This window comes from Episyrphus balteatus, chromosome 3 (genome assembly GCF_945859705.1).
Source record: "Episyrphus balteatus chromosome 3, idEpiBalt1.1, whole genome shotgun sequence".
In the NCBI taxonomy this organism is placed as follows: Eukaryota; Metazoa; Arthropoda; class Insecta; order Diptera; family Syrphidae; genus Episyrphus; species Episyrphus balteatus.
In genome coordinates, this window is record NC_079136.1 from 93,378,721 (window position 1) to 93,400,819 (window position 22,099).

General features: G+C 31.3%; 3 protein-coding genes across 4 annotated transcripts; 1 reads left to right on the plus strand and 2 right to left on the minus strand.

Moving 5' to 3' along the window:
* Positions 1-1,665: 1,665 nt before the first annotated feature.
* LOC129915562 (keratin, type II cytoskeletal 3-like) lies at positions 1,666-2,797 on the minus strand. The gene is made up of 2 exons (XM_055995166.1): positions 1,842-2,797; positions 1,666-1,782 (listed from the first exon to the last, which is right to left on the minus strand). The coding sequence occupies exons 1-2, from the start codon at positions 2,769-2,771 to the stop codon at positions 1,690-1,692; spliced, it is 1,023 nt and encodes a 340-aa protein (XP_055851141.1). The 5' UTR covers positions 2,772-2,797; the 3' UTR covers positions 1,666-1,689.
* A 5,585-nt stretch (positions 2,798-8,382) lies between these two features.
* On the minus strand, positions 8,383-10,357 carry LOC129915414 (period circadian protein-like). Its single transcript, XM_055994930.1, has 2 exons — positions 8,634-10,357; positions 8,383-8,559 (listed from the first exon to the last, which is right to left on the minus strand). The coding sequence occupies exons 1-2, from the start codon at positions 9,408-9,410 to the stop codon at positions 8,470-8,472; spliced, it is 867 nt and encodes a 288-aa protein (XP_055850905.1). The 5' UTR covers positions 9,411-10,357; the 3' UTR covers positions 8,383-8,469.
* A 6,366-nt stretch (positions 10,358-16,723) lies between these two features.
* Positions 16,724-17,600, plus strand: LOC129916317 (uncharacterized). 2 transcript variants are annotated; one of them, XM_055996180.1, is made up of 3 exons: positions 16,802-16,936; positions 16,997-17,065; positions 17,219-17,510. In XM_055996180.1, exons 1-3 carry the CDS (start codon positions 16,861-16,863, stop codon positions 17,398-17,400), a joined length of 327 nt encoding a protein of 108 aa, XP_055852155.1. In that variant the 5' UTR covers positions 16,802-16,860; the 3' UTR covers positions 17,401-17,510. The 2 variants fall into 2 exon arrangements, 1 of the variants encoding a protein (XP_055852155.1); XR_008772433.1 differs by lacking the exon at positions 16,997-17,065 and having other exon boundaries at positions 16,724-16,936; positions 17,219-17,600.
* The last annotated feature ends 4,499 nt before the right edge of the window (positions 17,601-22,099 follow it).

Genomic DNA, 22,099 nt, shown 5'->3' on the forward strand with positions numbered 1-22,099 from the left:
GAATACAGTAACCGTTGGATAGGAATAAATCAATCACGTCATTGGCTTACAATGTCTCGCGACCTCACTTTATTTTTAGCCACTACAGGGCAAGTCTAGGATTCAGTAAAAAAATCGAACTTGAAATAACTACCACCAAAAAAGTGGGTCTTGCAATTCTGTCTGTCTCTACAATAGTCGGAAAAATTATTTCGACAAAATGAACATTTTTCTTACTGATGCGAATAATCTGTAATGGTTAAATATAAAATAAGGAAGTTGACGGTTATTTAATAAGTATATTATGGTGAATCTCATAATGGTCAATGTCAGTCATATAGTTGGGTATTATGCTTCGAGGCTGCATTTTTTGTATAAAAAGTGCTAATTTCTGAGGGAAAAAAGTATTTTTACAAACGTTATTTTTCAAAGTTGGTAAGGTAAGGTAATGCATTTAACGTGTTTCAAGCATGTATAAAACTGACAGGCTCCGATTTGTAAAAAAAGGGCAAAACGGCGGAACTTAACATTGAAATTAGTGGTGCATCTTCTGTTGCAAGTCATAATTTCGGTGTGTCTATTAAAAAATCTGTGGAGAACTGAATTTATCGCGAGAAACTAAAAATTACCAAATATGAAAACACAAAAATACTTTTTCCGACTATTGCATCTCGAGCTATAGTCTAAACCACTGAAGGGAATAGCATCAAACTTCATAGTGTTTTGTGATTCTTTAGATGCGAAATTGATTTTTTTTCACGACCAAAATGAACGGTAGGTACTTGACATAATTTTTAAAAATAAAAAATAACATTTATTGGATGTTAAACTTTTTCGTAAATGAAACACCATGACGTATTTTAAACAAAATTTTTGTACAAAAACGTTTTAATAACATTAATGTTAAAAAAAATATTTTTTTGATTTTTTTTTAGTTCATTTTTTTTGGAAAATTATTTTTTTTTTAAACAAATCAATGATTTTCAATAAAAAAAATCTACAAATTATTTTTAATGTAAAAAAGTTTATGGCATAGGTTATTCGTTTGAATGTCAAAACTAACTTATAAGATGTTTTTGTAATTTTAAAAACAAATTTTATATTATTTTCAAGTTTTAAATAAATTTCTTATACAACTAAATTCTAAAAATATTATTTTATGAAATTAAAATTTTTTTTTTTAGTATTTTAAGCAACATAAAAGCAAGTATTACGTGGGACCCAGTCGTGCAGTTTATTCAATACTGTTGTAAATTTTGTACTTCAATAGGTGATTTCGTTCAACTTTTTGTACATGTTGTTTTTATATTGACTTATGAAAACTGCAATTTTTCGACATTGAGAGAGAGTTGGATAAATCATTTCCATCACCGATCGAAGATGCCAGGTTACCAGGTTACAGTGAACCTCGAAAAGTTCTTCACCGATGGCTTTCAAAAAAAAATTAAAACAAAAAACATTAAAATCCTCGTTTAAAACGTATTTTTTTCTTTCAATTTGGGCCTTTTTTGTTTAGAATTAATATAAAATTTAGAATTAATATTAAAAAAAAATAGACAAAAAAAATACCTACTGGTGTTTTTTTATTTTATTATTTGAAAAAAAAAAAAAAATAAATAAAACATTCTTATAAGCAGATATTAATTAATCAATAACAAAATTTACAAATAATTAACAACGAAAGTCATTTTATTTTTCCCTTAATCTAAATCAACCATAGACTGGTGCACTAGCCAAGGTCTGAATCACACTGTTAACTGTGTTAGCAACACCACCAACTAGCTGGCCAGGTGTTAAGTTCGCCTGAAAGAATATAAACATTTAAATAGAACCGTCAAATCAAACATTTTTAATCATCTTACCATTCCACCACTATCAGGCGTAAGATTATTATTGTTTCCACCAGTCGTGCCATCGGCGTTAACTGCACCAGTTGTAGAACTATCACCACCAGAGCCTGTCCCACCCAAACTTGCATCATAATCGACTGAATCTGTTTGGGGACTACTCTGTTGAGACTGCGAAGGTGATGCCTGATATGGTCTATTGACTCCACTCAATGCACCACCAGGAAGAAAGAGGCCGAGCCAGTTTTGAAAAAAGCCACGAACTGGTCGGCCACCGTAAATAGGGTCAGCCAAGCCTCCGCCAAAGCCTCCAGGTCCACCAAACCCTCCGGGATATCCACCTCCAAATCCTCCAGGATAGCCTCCTCCAAAACCTCCTCCCCCGCAACCTCCATTTGGGTAAACATTGTAAATATTGAAATCCCAAAATACTCGTCCTTCGCCCTCGTCCTTTGGTTGGTTGGCATTTCGGTAATAACATCCATTACCGACTCCTGCTCCATAACCAGCTCCGTACCCAGCTCCATAGCCCGCTCCAAATAGCTTTTTCGCCTTTTTCCTGAATGTTTTTCCCGATCCCACTGACTCTTGATTTTGTGTGCCAAGGAATTTGGCATTTTCCGTATCAGCTCTATTCACTTTATATGGTCTTGGGGTGGTAGTGGTAGTTTTGTAAGATTGCTGATAGTATCGATTTTGGGCTGCAATTCGTTGAGCTTGAAGACGTTGAGCTTGAATACGTTGATCTTGAATACGTTGATTTTGGATGCGTTGATTTTGAATGCGTTGAGCTTCGATACGTTGAGCTTGTGCTGCTCTTTGAGCGTAGTAGTTTCTTTGTTGATTCGCGTAATAATTGTATCCTTGGGGAATGCTTAAAACAAGTTCAGCGAATAATATAATAAACACTACAAACCACGAACTTAAAAAAGATTCTGTCAACATTTTTATAAACTGAAAAGAAATTAAATTTTAATAGATAATTTTTAATTGTTTTTAAGCTTAATTAAGTTTAACAAACTTTTCTTTTGATCACGTTACATTTACGTTGATTTAACGTTAGATCCACTTTCGAGGGGTTTTAGATTACAACTAAACATTTAAAACAATCTTGAGGTCCACTCATCAGTTTTAACGGTGGGAATATGATCCATGAAATGGAACTAACAAGTCTTTTAGTGGTGGCATTGGGTGTTTTTTCCGATACCTTTGTATTGTAGTATAGAGAAGTTTTCCCAAAATGGTTTTATTTTTCTCAACTTAATCTTATGTAATAAATACGATTTGGCCTACTTTTGTGTATTTTTGCATACGAATTCTGCAAATGAAGAGGTGGGCTACCTACACTTTTTTTTTCGATTAGTATTTCGATGTTTATATAGGTATTCCATTTTAGGAAAAAAATGTGTTGGGCCGGCAAAGTGACGATAGATGCTAGACTAATTTAATGGTGTAAAGTTTTAGCCATTAGTCTCATTTTATGTTTATATTTTTGTTTTGCAAACGGTTTTCTTGGTAAGCTAGTTTTGATCTTCAACCCAGGAGTCATAAAGTGTGAAGAAAGTTCAAACCTTATTTCCGCATAATTTATTCGAGAAATTAAAAATTTAACAAAGTGACTTCTACCTATTACAACAAATCAAAAATACATAAAATATACCCCAAAACTAGGTCGCAGAAACTTACTCATTTTAAATTTGAGAATCTTAAAGCCATCCCTACATTAAAATAAAAATTATTTAATGGTTTTCACATCCCCGCAACACTATCTTAAAGTTATATAAATAGGTAGTTTAAGAAAACGTTCATGTCAAAATTGCCTCCAAACATTTGAAAAACAAAACATAAGGATTTTTCTGTAACCTGAAGCATCGTAAGCGTCATGTTGCTTACAACAATTTGGCGATATAACAAAGAATTTTCGGATTTTTTTTTTTGAAAATCTGGTGCCGTTTTTATAAAAAAAAATATTTTTTTGTAGACATGTTAAACAAATTTTCAAAAATTAAAAAAAAAGTTTTTCATGTCGTTTCGAAAAAAACTATTTTTCAACATTTTTAAACAAAATGTCAAGCAAAGGATTTTTCAAATAAGGAAAAAACTAAATATTTTCATAAGAATCCCAAATGGATTTTTTTTGAATTTTTTTTCTTAATCTTTGAATTGAAACTACTAAAACATGTTTGTACAAAAATTTTCGTTCAAGTCGGTCAAATCGGTTATGTAGTTTACGAGAAAGTCAGAAATCAAGTTATTACTGTTAATAACGGTAAGGAAAAAGATACCAACTGAGGCATAATTATGCCGTTTAGGCATAATTTTATTAGCTAAGGAATTGAGGCTTATTTTTTGCCAAAAAGGCATAATTTTTTTCATTCAATTCTTGATTTGAATTTTAAAAGTTTCTTATAATTTTTTAGAAATATATTGATAAAAAAAAACTAAAAATTAGTAAATTACATATATTAAATTTTATATCTTTTAAATAAAGGTTGTTCGAAATTTTCTTAACAGAATTACAGAATATGTTTCTACCATTTAGCTCTTGGTAGGTAGTGCTTAATTTTTCGAAGAATTTTGCCTACACTTATCTTACAATATAAAAAAATCTGCAAAAAGCTATTTTGTTGTTATAAAAAGGTCTTAAACGCTTGCAAATAGACGATTATTTATTGGACTAGAGATCAAAACAAAATATAAAATTGAAATTATTTCTCAATGGTGAAAACTGGTCGTTAATTTCTTCCAATTATGTAAAGCAATTTCTTAGTATTTTTTTTAAATCAAAATCGCTAGAGTTGTTTTGTTATTTCGCCTCTAGGGAATTTTACAAAACTCATATATCTACCAAGTTTGAAGGAAATCGCTGCATTCGTTTAGGCTGTAGAGATATATACAGACAGACAGAATTGAGAAACCCATTTTTTTCACATTCTCTATCATCGTAATGTCATGTCTGATTGTTATCTCGAGTTCGATTTTTTTTACGAATCTTCTACCCCAAACAAAAAAGCTCAAGTAACGAAAAATAATTTTGTCTATTTCCAAAAATTATCATAAATTAAGTTTGCATACTTTTTGCAAAGTTTAATTTGTTTAACCCTTTCAAACCCAAGCTATGAAAATCAATATTAAAAAAAGGTTTTTTTCAGTATTATCGTATCAAAAACATCACAACTAAGAAATATGAATAGCAAAAAGTTATTTTCCAAAATAATAAATACCAAAACTAATGTGTTACTCTCATGTTGCATGTAAGAAACATGCATGACCACCAAAAAAAGTCGGACAACAGCGAAAATAACACCGGCACACAAAAAAAAAAAAAAAGTGTCATGAACCAGAAACCAGACCTATCTTTCTATATGTTTTTGGGACCGCTGAATCCGAATTTCAAGTCCGTTTTGTCCGGTCACCCTCCAGTTTTGAGAAAAGTGTAAAAAAGACCCCAAAAACTACCTTTTTTTGAGTTTTTTGCATATTACTCAAAACTGGAGGGTGACAGGACCAAACGGACTTGAAATTCGGATTCAGCGGTCCCAAAAACATATAGAAAGATAGGTCTGGTTTCTGGTTCATGACACTTTTTTTTTTTTGTGTGCCGGTGTAATTTTTTATAGAATAATATAATATATGCTACTTCTTTTAAGACAAAAAGCAAAACACTTTCTGGATTATATCTTTTTTCAAAATTATGACTATAAATAAAAAAATTTTTTTTTGCAAAAAAAAAAAAGAACAAATGTGGAATTCAGTTCCTTTTTCGATAAAAAAAATTAAAGATATGATATTTGACTAAATTTTTGTAATAATCCAGTAACTAGGCATCATTATCTTTCAATTGAGCCATCGAAACCTAAAAAAATATTTAATGGAATATTTTTTACGAATTTTTAAAAATATGTTACATGAGAGTAACGCTGGGTCCGAAAGGGTTAAAAATTCTACTGTTCGTATTATTATAGTCTATTTATATTTTTTCTTATTATGGGTAGCATTTGAAATGGAAACAATAAAAACATTGTACAAATGTCCCACCCGTGACAGTGAAATATTCCCCAAAAATTGGATAATTTGTATGCATATCACCCAATACAAACGCATGTTCTAAAAAGTCTTTTAGTGCAACAAGTTGTCAAACTTTTTAAAAAATTGCAGAAGAAGTTAACCCTCTACTGCATGAATTAATATTAGCGGACTAAAAAATTAAAAAATGCTTTACATGGGTTCTTTTTTTTTTTAATTAATTTGTTTAAAAAATTTGTTTATAAGCCAAATTTGGCTTCGTATGCATTAAGGGGTAAGAAATTTTACTAATTTTATTTATTCAGATTATGTAAAGAATACAATTAAAAATATCAAAAGATAAATATTTATCATTTAAAAACAAAATAATTTAAAATAAATACATTGCATTACAAAAAGTGAAGAATTAATTCAAATTTGGCTCATTTTAAGCCATGGAACCGAGAAAAGCAATTTGTTTTTTCCGTTGAATATATTTTTTTCTGGTTCACATTCTTTCCACTGTCGAAGTAGGTCTTGCTCCAACATTTTCACCCACTCCCAGATCTTACAAAAGCTAAGAAGTAATAAAATTATTGAAAAATATTATAGGTGAGCCCCCCTTTCCCTGAAATTTGTGTGGTTACGCCGCCGGAAATGGGGTTAACATGTGAAAAATGTCTCTAAAAGCGAAGGGACTCCATTTCTGAATAAAACATAGCTTCCAAGCAAAATAACAATGTAAAGGAACAAAATTTACCAAAAAAAAAGTTTTACATATTGTGTAGATTTACAACCCCTGAATGCATACGAAGCCAAATATGGCTTCCTTACTTTTTGCCCTCCCAAGACCAGGCCAATGACTTTTTTTCAATAAAAATTGGTTCATAGCATACACAATTAGACAATCGATCCTAAATAAATTTTTAATTCCACTTTACTTTCCAAAGAAACGCAGTAATTAACACTTAAAGTATGAATATATTCTGCACTTTCGATTTCAATGCACACGACTGATCGACTCACCTGTGATCATAAAATACACCTATATTTTGTGTCGGACACACGAAAAAACTATCTCTATGGGTTCTCAGAAACACAAAGAAGAGGATTGTATTGAATCTTTACCATTTTTTTGTGACAGAGAAGAGAAAAGTGCTTTCAAACTGACAAAACCATATTTGGCTTCGTATGCAGTAGAGGGTTAAGGTATACAATTTGGTTTTGTTTCGTTTTTTTTTTTATAATCATCATCTGATCACCTGTTGTTCTTATTTTCCTTCCACTGTCCATAATTGATTTTGTTTTTTTTTTGTAGTGATTTGAAACAAGATGAAATGAAAAAGCGACACGAAAAATCAATTGATCATAACTTTTTTGTTTTAATAGATAGATGAATAGGTAATTAAATAAGCTATGATTGTGCAAAATTTCAATTAATTTCATATTCAAAATTCTGAGATAACGGTGAAAAGATGTTCTTTTTCTAAACACGTTATATTTTATGATCTAGAACAAATTTATTTAACTTTAATATGCATGCTGATAATATTACCTTTCATCATACAAAACGGTACGTGCTCTACAAGTAATATAATCTTTAATTGAAAAACTTGAAAAATACCTCAAAACACCTGTGAAGATTTGCTGTCGATGACCAGCCAGCAGTAGAGGAAGTACCGTAATCTTAGTTTGAAATTTCGACATGGTTGGCTTTAACAAATTCTTACTTTTTTTGTAGGCATGGTAGAAATATGATTGAAGTTTGAAGCGTCATATAAAAGGTGAAATAATAATGATATAAAATTTATTATAGGTTGTCTTTTAAAAAATGGATTTAATGACGTTAGAAGAGAAAAGAGATTGATTGTTTTGCTTTTTTTGTGAAAACTAATTGGGTTAAAAAAATTCTAGCTCTTTTTGTAGATGTTGTATAGACATGGTCGATATAAATATTTTGAGCTGAAACAATAAGCTTTCAGATGGTATAAAATTTATTGTAGGTACATATATTCCGATTGGACCATTACTTTTGGGACACTCTGTATCTATACAAAAATGGTTCTCCATCTCCAGATTCCACTTGCAGTATTTTCTCTGATTTTATAATACACATTTAAAATAACTGGCAAAGATACAAGTAATTAACAGTGGGTCACTGGGGTGTATGTGTAATATATTTTTAAAAATTTCTATTGTAGTGTTAAAATTTAGAAATTTCTTTAATTTAAATTACTACTGCGAAATGCAATGTCTATCAATTTTCACCCTTTTGCGAATTTTGTCTTGGTTTTCACTTTTGTATGGCTATTTTGACTGGACTTTTGGATTATATTGTTTTGGCACATCGTAGCTGCTTCTTCTACGGTTGTTGAATTAAATTTTTAAATGGAGAAGAGCCGTAGATAAGCCGTTAACAATTCATATAACTTTAATGTATGGATTGTTAGTTCTCTTAACTTAATCAATCCAACATTGTTTGGCTCATTTATTCAGGAAAATAGGTAACGTTTGGGATTTCATAAATTACAAATATGTAAAACAACAAAAATACAATTTATCACTAATATTTTTATTATTAAATACATCAACAAAATTTTAAACACTTAGATAACAACGCCAGAATAATCTTGAATCATCAACCGTAATAAGGATAAGATAGTTGCTGAAACACATTGTTAAGTGTACTCGCTACACCGCTTACCAATTGGTTAGGCGTTATACCCATCTGAAAGAAGGATTTTTTTTAAATTTTAATTATAATATGTTCTTTTTTTTTTAATTTTTATTTTATTAACTTACCATTACATCTGAGTCAGATAAAAATTGAAAATTTGGTGGAGTTGGAGCAGAAGAGCTCGAACCAGAATTCGTTGAATCAGACTGAGAATTCGCTTGCGAGGGCGGTCTATTGACACCACTCAAAGCTCCACCAGGAAGAAAGAGTCCAAGCAAATTTCGAAAGGGTCGAAAGGGTTGGTAACCATAATAAGGATCGGCCCAACCTCCTCCATAACCACCAGGATATCCTCCACCAAAATCTCCTGGATATGGATCGCTAAGTCCACCTCCTCCCACACCTCCAACACCTCCACCACCACAACCTCCATCAGGATAAACATTATAAACGTTAAGATCCCAAAACACTCGTCCTTCACCTTTCTTTTCGTCCATTTTCTTTAATCCACAACCATTGCCATAGCCTGGTCCATAGCCTGGTCCGTAACCTGGGCCAAATAACTGTTTTGCTTTTTTCTTAAATGTCTTACTTGATTCTTCAGATTCCTGATTTTGTAAACCAAGAAATTTCGCATTCTCCGAATCAGCTTTATTAATTTTGTTTTCAGGTTTTCGTGTTGTAGTGGATTTCAAAGATTCCTGGTAATAACGATTTTGTGCTGCAATTCTTTGTGCCTGAATACGTTGAATTTGTGCTGCTCTTTGGGCATAGTAATTTCTTTGTTGATTTGCATAATAGTCGTATCCTTGAGGTGCACTAAAAACTATTTCAACTAATAGTATAATAACTACTACACACCACAAGCTTGAACAAATTTCTTTACACATTTTCAATAACATTGAAATAAAATTCTAATAAATATTAAAATATTTTATATTTGATAAAATTAAATTTATCACAAATATTTTCTTATGATCACTATTTAACTTGTGTTTGGTTTGATGGTAGTTTCTTAGATAACTGAAACTCCGATTCCGCATTAAGTATCACTCATCACTTTTGACTATGGTGAGAACTTCCACCCATGAAATATAATTTTGCACTAAAATAAAATACCTACTTAATACCATTTGGCATTGAGAGATTATGCATAGACAAATTTTGCAAACAAAAAAGTAGTGGGCATCCCACGCTCCTATTAAGTTTGTCTTGTTGTGTTTATAGTAAAACCCTTATAGGGAAATTATGGAAATATTGTTTGGAGCCACCAATTCCAGTATGGATTTATTTAATCTTATATTTACCGTCTAGTTCCAGTCAATTAATATCAACAGGAAATACATAAAAGTGTGAGGAAAGAAACGTAAAAATTGGTCCAATGTTAGAAAGCAGTGATGCAAAATAAAATAAAGGTCACAGCAGTGCCGGTGTTAGCACTTTTTGGCGCCCATAAGCAAGCTTTATTATATATTTATAACATAAAGAGCTATAAGTTCTACCATTGAATAAAGTGTAGTTTCTCAAGTGCCAGAATTTTTTCGGAAATCGGATAACCATTCAAGAATTTATTACAGTTTTTGTTTGTCTCAAAGCTTTTTTTCTGCGGACAACCGTTTCTCCTCATTTTTGCATCAAACCCAATTTTCTTCGTTTTTTAAGTTTTTTTTTTTCACTTTCATATCATTTAATTAAAAAAAAACACGTGAATGAGTACTAGTTTTTTTCGTTTATTATACATCATTGATATCTTCTTAACAAGTAATAACACTAAAATCGGTTGACGCTGGAAGTTTTGCAGTAGCTGAATTTCGAATAAAATAATTTTTAGGACAAATTTGAAAAAAAAAAAAACAAAAAAGCGTACAAAGTTCCAAGAAAATTATTTTTTTAAAGTTGGCTGTAGTCATAGTCACTCATAAAACCGTTTTTTTTGCTCTCTATTCTCGTAAATGACTTCACCGATTGAAAATAAAAACAGTTTTTTTATAATGTATCTCAGCATAAAAAATTGAACCGTCTTCTCATCCTCTCAATCTTTCACATATTATGTACCTACATTTAAAAAAAAAAAAAAAAAAAAAAAAAAAAAAAAAACAATAAATAAATACAAAAAAATAGCACGTATACGCCACAGTGCATGTTGGCAATGTGCAAATATTTTGAATTACAAATTTGACCTAGGAGCTAACACACCCAAATCGATATTGAATAACACTTGCACTTATTAAATGAATAAAATCTTCCTCCCTGTCCCCTTTGTAGTCAGCGTTAGTAACTTAAACCGAAACCCCGAAATCCTTTCAAATAAAAATTAAAATTTTTTAATTTCTTCAGTTTACTTATACAGAATGTAACTTTAACTTAGTTTTATAAATCTTTATCATCTGATGAAAATATTCACTGCACTAGTTTCTAACGAAAATTGAAGGTACTTGTAGTGCTTTTTTATATCTTAAATATTAGACCAGTGCCAATAGTTTTTGAAAATAAAAAAAATTATTAGCAGCATATGGGTGGTTGGAAAATTTAGGATAAATGGTATATGAAAGGGGAAAAATAAATTGCCCACAAAAAAATTGGGGGAAAGAAAATTTTGTGTCTAGATTTAGGGAAAATGATAGAGCATCAGCTTTTTTATTTATAATTTCAAATAGTAAACATTTAGCCCATTCACATTAACTGGAAAACGTACTTTATTTAACCCCCCGAAAACCGTACAAAGCACAAAATTGGAGTTGTCAGACCTTTGAAATCGATATTAAGACGCGTATGGCTGCAAAACTGCTTACTTATATTTTTGTTATACCTCTACTCCCAAAATTTGCTCGGCCTATTAGGAAAAAAACTAGCTTTTTTCTTACTTTTGACTAGTACATGGGAGAGTTTCGAAGTTAGATTACTTCTACAATACGATGGTTACAATAACGTTTGTGGGATCATTTTATAGATAAATATAAGTACTATAATTCATTCTTGAAGAATTATCCAAACAAATCAAAAGTTTGTCAGATATGAACAAATATCATTTTTCCCCAACCTTGCGATACAAACCCGCCCTTTGACCAACTATAAAATTTTATTTAATCAACTCACGGAATTGTTTTGTACATCATTTTTTAGATAATTTTATTGTTAAAAGTCTTACCTTTGTTAATTTTTGTTTAAATGAATAACAATGGAGCTATTCAATAAAAACGATACCAATCTCTTTTCCAAGATGGCGGCTGTTCCCAACCTCCAATTATCCCAACAAATTGACTTTTATGATAAGGACAACCACCCGAACACATTCCATGAAAAAAAATTTGTCCCGCGAAAAATGCGATTTAATTTACTAATTTCCCTAAGCTATAAAGATTGTGTGGAAAAACTATACTTTTGTTTTAGAAAATATTGAGAAATATTGAAAAAAATAAAAAAACGATTTTTAAGATTGATTTTTCCGTAAATGTCCGGTCAAATTAGACTAAAATAAGGGGGTCAGGTTACATTAATTCCCAGCAAGCTGAAAATTGGTAGGATTGTTGTAAACACCATCATAAATTAAATCTAAAAAGTCCTCATCGATCCGAGGTCTGGAAAAAAATTTACGGGGGGTCAAAGGTCAAAAAAACGGGTTTTTCACGATTTTCAGCAAAACGGTAAGTCTTATCAAAAAATTTTCAACGCAAGAATTGTAAACCAGATTATTATATATAAAAAGTGTCATGACACTTTTTTTCCTAAGACCCACCGTTTCTTAGGTATAACGATTCAAAAAGTTGAAGTTGAGTTGTAAACGTCATAATTAGGCGTATTCTGAAAAAAAAACTCCTAACTGAAAAGTTCCTGACATTTCATTATTTTTTTAGCTTGAATTTCGTTCTTCAATGGTTAAGAATATGGGAAAGCAAAAAAAAAATGGAAATTTTCGCCATTTTTCCGATTGGGGCCCTTCTCCCGAAACCATTTTCCTAGGAATTTTTGTTTAGATTATGTCTGAATATATACAGGGTGTGCAATAGAGAATGGACAACCCTAAAACGGCTGATAGCTACACTTATGACTGTTCTAAAAACAGATAGAAAAAAGTTCTATCGCAACCAGTTCATAAAATATTGCCTTTTTTTCGTTCAGTGTATTTTAAATTTTATCATCTTATGTTTTCGTTCACTACAACCACGAATGTATGAATTTTACTTATTTCTTTTTTTTATCATTTTCTACAATAATTGTATGAGTACATAAAAGCTTTAAAAACTGCAAAGCTATTGCACATTTTTGTTAAAAAATTTTTGAAATCTGTTTTTTGATGCAAAATGTAAAAAAAGTATTTTATGAAAAATTTTAAACACCTGTGGTATAAAATAAATCTATAGAAACCTAAGTGGCCAACTTTCTTAAAAGTATTCCCTTTAGACGAGAATATTTGTAAGAAAGTTGGCCACTTAGGTTTCCATAGATTTATTTTATACCACAGGTGTTTAAAATTTTTCATAAAATACTTTTTTTACATTTTGCATCAAAAAACAGATTTCAAAAATTTTTTTACAAAAATGTGCAATAGCTTTGCAGTTTTTAAAGCTTTAATGTACTCATACAATTATTGTAGAAAATGATAAAAAAAGAAATAAGTAAAATTCATACATTCGTGGTTGTAGTGAACGAAAACATAATATGATAATATTTAAAATACACTGAACGAAAAAAAGGCAATATTTTATGAACTGGTTGCGATAGAACTTTTTTCTATCTGTTTTTAGAACAGTCATAAGTGTAGCTATCAGCCGTTTTAGGGTTGTCCATTCTCTATTGCACACCCTGTATCGGAAAAATGGCGAAAATTTCCATTTTTTTTTTGCTTTCCCATATTCTTAACCATTGAAGAACGAAATTCAAGCTAAAAAAATAATGAAATGTCAGGAACTTTTCAGTTAGGAGTTTTTTTTTCAGAATACGCCTAATTATGACGTTTACAACTCAACTCCCTTCAAGCAAACAGGTCCGACCTCGGTCCGAATCCGCTCCGCCGGAGGAGGAGCTGAGTCCGACTTCGGATCAGAAACTGGTCCGAAGGCGGCTCAAATTAGTATGGAAATTATAATCACCGCGAAGTCGATTGCATATGTATTAGTGTGGTGAAAATCTCCATTCCCAGAAAACGGAGCCGAAGTCGGACCCGAGTCGGAGCAGCGAAAACCTACTAGAAAGAGGAACAAAAAAGGGATGACGTTTCGCATTTGCGACCAAAAAAGAACAAGATTTATTTTTTTTTTCACTGAAACTGTTTTTTTTTATTTAATTTTGGCAAACGAAATTTTCACAATATATACAATATAAAATACAATACATTTTTTTCATTTTATTTTATTTGTTGTTGCTGCTGTTGTTGGTGTTTCTTTAGATGCCCAATCGCATGTTTCACCTTCTGCCTTTTTCTTCATTATTAGAGATTACATCTACAACACAAACAGAAACACATCACTTTAATCCAAACACTTTGAGCAATATATACAACATACCTTTTTTTGTTTCCATATTGTTAATAGTTTGATACCTATAATTGTTTATAATTATACTTATATTTTATTAACAACGACACGAGACACGACACGACTAAACACTTCAACAAAAAATAACAAAATGACGCTTTTGCTCTTGTTGGCTATGTCTGTCTACTTTTTTTTCCTTTTCTCAGTTTTCACCACGATTCTCTTAGACTTTGTGTTCATACACAAAAAGTTGCAAGTGTGTGAGTGAAACCCCGCTTTTCTCGGTCGGAGGTCGGACTGTCTTTTCTGGACTCCGTTTTCTTGCTTGAAGGGCTTCAACTTTTTGAATCGTTATACCTAAGAAACGGTGGGTCTTAGGAAAAAAAGTGTCATGACACTTTTTATATATAATAATCTGGTTTACAATTCTTGCGTTGAAAATTTTTTGATAAGACTTACCGTTTTTTTGACCTTTGACCCCCCGTAAATTTTTTTCCAGACTTCGGATCGATGAGGACTTTTTAGATTTAATTTATGATGGTGTTTACAACAATCCTACCAATTTTCAGCTTGCTGGGAATTAATGTAACCTCGAATGTCTAAATTGACCGGACTAAGTAATATTGGCGAGAAATAATTTTCCATAGAAACCAAATTATACTTTTATAATGGTCATTGACCTTTTTAATTTAAATCAAGCACTAGAATAGCTCTAAAGTGCAAAGTTTTTGAGATATTTGACATGATGAATATCTCAAAAACGTGATGCGATAGAATTTTTCTGACTTCGGAGTCGAGCTCAGCCTACAAAAAGCCATTAGAAAAATTATACTCTGATTTCTATAAAAAAAACTTTTTGACTAGTGAAATCGAACAGGCATTCGATTTTTTCTGCACTTTTCGATTTCACTTTTTTTCCATAATTTTGGGGTCATATAAAAAAATAGTATGAGTAAAAGTTGTACACATTTATACTATCTACAACTTTTGCTTTTACCTTTTTCGATAGGAGTTTTACTTTTGACAGAAATCGTAAAAAACACGATTTTTGACACCCACCTCACTTTTTCGCCCAACCACCCCCTTTCCCCCAATTTTTTTGTGGGCAATTTATTTTTCCGCTTTCATATACCATTTATCATAATTTTCCCACTACCCTTATGCTTCTAATAATTTTTTTAACTTTTGCCCTCTGAAAAACGGATTGGCACTGGTCTATCTCCCAAAATAAAAAATACCCTTTCACCCTTAAATACTTCCATGGAATCCTTAGATTCTAGGATCACAATCAGTGGCGTATTTAGGGGGGGGGGGGGGCTCAGTGGGCTCAAGCCCCCCCAAGCCTTCAAGATCATGTTATTACTTAGCTGATTTCATCATAATGTACATGATTAACTGAAACTTGTTCGTAAATCTTAAAGATGCTCGAGCCCCCTCCAAATTCTGAAACGACTGTTCTTTGTGTTTGTTTGAATAAGAGCCTTAGCTGACTTTGAGGGTTGGCGTACATTTTTTTCTGATTTAAGTCCAATTCGGAATTCTTCAGATAATTTTTTTAGTATTTTGACGTCGAATTACATCACCTTTAAATTTTGCAAAATTGCTTATGCAACCTCAAAATTCCGTATTTTGTCGTCTTGAGTACTTCACTTTTTTTTCAAAAATTAATTTTTCTCAAAGATAATAGAAATATGTTAGTGGTCAACATAATTAATGATTGCGTTTCTGATTTGTATATTAAAAAAGCAGCACATTTTTGCATTTTTTCACCCATTTAGATTTTCTGATGGAATTCAATTCACTTTGTTTCTGTTCGTTAATTTGGAACCTTTTTCAATGAATCTAAATTAATATAATTCATTTTTCTTTTAAAATTTGCAATAATATCGCCCCATGCTCTGCATTTCACTTACATTTTTGAATTGCCAATAAAATTGCATCCATGTTCAAAGCAGCAGTAATGTCACTTTAGAAACAAAATAAAAATGGATGATCTTTCAGTTTTGACAGTTCGAAGCAATTTTGAAGTTTTCGAAATGGATCGAAATGAAGAGTATGATATTGCATTTCACGTGAAATTGAAAAGTGATGGGTGTTTATTTCGAAAATAGTGAAGTGTATAGCTCAAAAACTAGACGTAAGCGTAATAGGAATAAAACTCTAAACACTTTTGAATTCATTTTAATAATGACTCAACTCCTTGTGGTAGCTGTTTGTGTTAAATGTTTGGGACACAAGAACTTTGAAAAAACACTACCTACTTTAAATGTAAAAGGAGGAGACAGTAGTACGAAGCTGTCGTGAACAGTAAAATGCTACTATATCAGTTTCAGTACCGCAGCACAGCGCTTCACTCTTGATCAAAGATGAATAAAAAAGACAGACAAATTTTACGTATAGGTAAATTTACCCTCTAAAAAGTGTTTGAAAAATTTTCCAGCCCCCTCCAAATTTTTTTCTGGACACGCCACAATGCAAATTAAATTTTCAACTCAAATCCTATAAATGTACCATAAATTGAAAGGGGATTCATATAACGATGTAACCTGAACTACTAAGTTAGAAGCTACTGCAAATAGGCAAATAGTGTCACTGTTATTGTATTATATCCTCCTATTGGAAAAAAATATGTACAAAAAATTCCACCATATGGAAGGTTTGTAAAAACTATTGCTAAGCAAACAAATATCTTCTGTTTTTACAACTGTCATAGATAAGAACATTCAGTAATCACAAACAATTGAAAAACCTTTTCAAATAAATTGTTTTATTCAATTTTTATAAAAATCTTCTTGATAAATGTGAATATAAGTTAAGGTGCAATTGTTAAGTTTTGCAGTCAATTTGTAATCGTGGATAAGTTAAGTTTAAACAAAACATGTTGGCATTTCAAATTGTAAAAATTTTTATTGCAGTTTTGCTAATGTTGTGCATTATTGCACAGAGTGCCACGGGTAAGTTTATGAATAAAATTGGATCTTGATATCTTCTTTAATGAATAAATACTATATAAGATGAAAAAGTTTTTGACCGTCCATGGTTTCGTCACAAGTGGAGAGGAAACAGAACAACGCCAATAATAGGTGATTTTATTAATTGGCTTAAACTAATGGACGGTCTTAAGAAATTTCAACTTAATTTAAAAAAAAACTTGAATATAAAACTATATATTCTAAGACCGTCCAATTCATGAAATAAATGATAAAATGTGAGTTATTTGTTTTGTAATTGAATAGAGGATACAACAGCAGCAGGCGAAACAACAACAACAACAGCATCAGGCGAAACAACTACAACAACAACAGCAGCATCCGCGAGTACAAATTCAACTACGGAAACACCATGCCTAACAGATTTGTGTAAAAGGGGGCTAAAAGCAAATAAGGGCTTGTTTGTAATTAATTTTTTTAAAAAATAACTTTTGTTATTCACAACTATCGTAAAAAAACTTTGAAAATAATTATTAATAAAACTAAGCGCAATCATGTATATTCATTTCAAATAAACTTTAAAACTTGATATACAAGCATTGAGAATGTTTACAAAAAAACAAATTTAACTGACCCTCCAGTTTAAATTGCGAGGAAAGTTCTTCCTTCCAATCCAAAAGCCTCTATCGTCTTGTAGCACTTGTGTGCAACTAAGTTGATTTTACAGTCAAAATATGGTAAGAAACGAATAAGGTTTGTTTAAAAAAATCGCTAATAACACTGTGTTACAAAATAAAAATTTTGTCAATTACTTTGGAAATGACCTAGTAGAGGTTGCAGGTATTACGGAGAACATCATATTTCGGCACTTGAAATTTTTCGTAGACCCTCAAAATTTCAAGTTATCGTCAAAAAACCATTTTTCAATGTTTTCAGATTTCAACGATTTTTTACTCAACCATGAAGCTTAAAACGATCTCCGAACTCTAAAAAACGGTGCAAAAATGTTTTACTTTGAGATTCAGCCTATAAAATCTACACCCAATTTGGTTTTTAAGCATAATAAAAAAATATTTTCAAAAAGAACAAGTACTCCTCTATTTAGAACTGTAAACAAATCTAAATAAAATGCACGACTGGGTCGCACGAACTTGCTCTTAGAGTTAAAGTTGCTTAAATTTTTAAGACTTTTTATATAGAAATTTGGTAAAAAAAAAAAAAAATTCGTTTTTAAAAAAACAATAAAATAAAATCTGAAATCAAATTGCCCTCCAAAGCAAGTATGCAGTTTAGATTGATATATTAACATGCATTTTTAGAAAAAAAAATTTCAAAATCGTTAGAGCTAATTAATTTTTTATAAATAATTTTTTGGAAAAAAAGTTTTAAAATAAAATTGGTATGCCATTTTGTAGAAATCACTAATCGGCATCTTAAAACAAAATTTCAAAAAAATTTTTATTTTGTAACACATCTTAAAACAAAATTTCAAAAAAATTCAATGTCCCGTTTTCGAAAATTTGATTTTTCAAAAAAAAAATTTTCATTAAAAGATAGACCTTAGTTTAAAACTATCATTTGAATTTTTTAAACAAAATCTTTGGAGCCGTTTTCGAGATATTTCAATTTTACTAAAATCGGTATATGACAAGTACCGTTATTTTTTGTCCAAAAAAATTAATTCCAAAAACCCCTCTGGAGAGTAGCCAAATAACGCTACATACCAAGTTTGACATAAATCGGTCCAACCGTTTAGGCTGTAGGTTCGTATACAGACAGACAGACAGACTGACAGACTGACAGACTGACAGACTGACAGACTGACAGACTGACAGACTGACAGACTGACAGACTGACAGACTGACAGACTGACAGACTGACAGACTGACAGACTGACAGACTGACAGACTGACAGACTGACAGACTGACAGACTGACAGACTGACAGACTGACAGACTGACAGACTGACAGACTGACAGACTGACAGACTGACAGACTGCCAGACTGACAGACTGACAGACTGACAGACTGACAGACTGACAGACTGACAGACTGACAGACTGACAGACTGACAGACTGACAGACTGACAGACTGACAGACTGACAGACTGACAGACTGACAGACTGACAGACTGACAGACTGACAGACTGACAGACTGACAGACTGACAGACTAACAGACTGACAGACTGACAGACTGACAGACTGACAGACTGACAGACTGACAGACTGACAGACTGACAGACTGACAGACTGACAGACTGACAGACTGACAGACTGACAGACTGACAGACTGACAGACTGACAGACTGACAGACTGACAGACTGACAGACTGACAGACTGACAGACTGACAGACTGACAGACTGACAGACTGACAGACTGACAGACTGACAGACTGACAGACTGACAGACTGACAGACTGACAGACTGACAGACTGACAGACTGACAGACTGACAGACTGACAGACTGACAGACTGACAGACTGACAGACTGACAGACTGACAGACGGACTTCCGGGACTCACTTTTTTGGCATTGTCTACCATCGTAATGTCATGGAAAAATGTTATCTCAACTTTTTTTTTTGTACGAATACATAACTTGATATATATGTAGTACCTATATCGCAAGTAAAAATGGCTGAGTAAAAAATCGTTGAAATCTGAAAACATCGAAAAACGGTTTTTTGACGATAACTTGAAATTTTGAGGGGCTACGAAAAATTTCAAGTGCCGAAATATGATGTACTCAGTAATGCCTACAACCTCTGCTAGGTCATTTCCAAAGTAATTGACATGATTTTTATTTTGTAACACAGTGTAATTTACCTAGTCAACGAAAGAAAATATGGATTATTATTTTAAGTATGGTTTAAAGTCTAAAAATTATTTAGTCCAGTCACGATGCACAAAAAATTAAGCTGAAATGGAAAAAATTAGATCGTACAATTTTTTTTCATAGGACGGTAGAGGGGATCACTGAGAGTTTAAAACCAGTTTTTCGGGAAAATCGATCTTGACAAAAATGATACTGGTAAGACATGTAGAAAATTGTAGGTATTTTCTATAACTTTTTACTTAATACATTTTTCTATATGACCCATATTTTTCGAGATTTGAAAAAAAAAAACTATTCCCTTACTCAGCTTAAACGTTATACCCGCTTTGAGTATAGATTTTTAGATCAACACAATATGGGAGTGTTTTTATATGTTGTTGGGGATGAGAAATCTAGCTGCAATGTTAGTTTTCGCATATTCCTGAAATTTTATAAACAAAAGGAACTATCTCAAAATGGGTAAGTGTCATTTTAAACAAAACGGGAAAATATTATAATTGAAGTCTAGCAAGACAATAAAGTCTTTAAATTTTTCAAATCGGTTCATAAATGCCTGAGATATGATCAATTGTTTATAACTCTCTATCTCTCTCTCTCTCTCTCTCTCTCTCTATCTCTTTTAATCTTTTATTATAAACAATTGGGTGTATGTTTTAACAGTAACCGTAACCTTTAACGTAAACGTAAGCCTTAACTAGTAACATTAGATACATTTTGCAAACATTACAAAAATTGATTTGCCGACAAAAAAAAACTTACAAAAAAGAGAAGGAGCTCAAAATGTATAGATCTATAATTATGATAGACCAGTGCCGATGTCTTCAAAAACATTAAAAAGTACAAAAAAATCATAGTAGGATGAAACCCATTGGAAAAGGAGGGGAATATGATAAGAATGAAAGTAAAAATATATTACGGGGGAGCCGAGTTCGGGAAGTGGGTGGGTTGAGTTTTTAATGGTAAAAAATGGTATATCTCGATTTCCGGCAAAACTACAAATCCTATAGAAAAAAGTTGTATGGCAAAGTTGTAGGTAATAAAAAGATCTACAACTTTTGTATCAACAATTTTTTCACATAACCTCAAAATTTATGTGAAAAATTCAACAAACCGAGTTTTTTGTTTTTTATTTTTATCTTTTTCAAAAACAAAAATTTTTCTACGAAATTTGGTGAAAACTTACCTTATTATGTCCCAAATACACTGTAATTTATTTGATTTTAAATATTAATTTGTTCACCTTATTTTGACTTAATACCAAAAAAACACCCTAATTTTCAATCGAAAATTCACATGTCAAAATATCAGCTTTTTTCAAAAAGTCGGTGGGCATTTCGTTCGTTAAAATGTCTATTTTCTGATGGTGTAAAAAAAAATTTTACATTAGTTTACTATAGAACATATTCTAGTAAAATTCAAAAAATGAAAAAAGCTTGAATTCGAAAAAAATTTTATCATTGTTTACAATTTTGGCCTATTTATTCAAATTTATACTTTAATTACTCAAAAAACGTAAGATTTCATGTAACATTGATTAATCTTACGTTTTTTTGAGTAATTAAAGTGTAAATTTGAATAAATAGGCCAAAATTGTAAACAATGATAAAAAAATTTTTTTTTTGAATTCAAGCTTTTTTCATTTTTTGAATTTTACTAGAACATGTTCTTTAGTATACTAATGTAAAATTTTTTTTACACCATCAGAAAATAGACATTTTAACGAACGAAATGCCCACCGACTTTTTGAAAAAAGCTGATATTTTGACACGTGAATTTTCGATTGAAAATTAGGGTGTTTTTTTTTATATTAAGCCAAAATAAGGTGAACAAATTAATATTTAAAATCATATATAATATTGAGACATAATAAGGTAAGTTTTCACCAAATTTCGTAGAAAAATTTTTGTTTTTGAAAAAGATAAAAATAAAAAACAAAAAACTCGGTTTGTTGAATTTTTCACATAAATTTTGAGGTTATGTGAAAAAATTGATGATACAAAAGTTGTACATCTTTTTATTACCTACAACTTTGCCATACAACTTTTTTCTATAGGATTTGTGGTTTTGCCGGAAATCGAGATATACCATTTTTTACCATTAAAAACTCAACCCACCCACTTCCCGAACTCGGCTCGCCCGTAATTTATTTTTCCTTTAATTTTCATCATATTCACCTCCTTTTCCAACGGGTTTAATTCTACTATGATTTTTTTTGGTTTCCAAAACTATCGACCCTGGTCTATGATACTTGTGACTGCTTAAAAAAGTATCAATAGTGAGTAGGTATAAATAATAATAATTACTGTAAGAAGCTATGAAAATAATTATTTTTGATTGCAAATATTAGG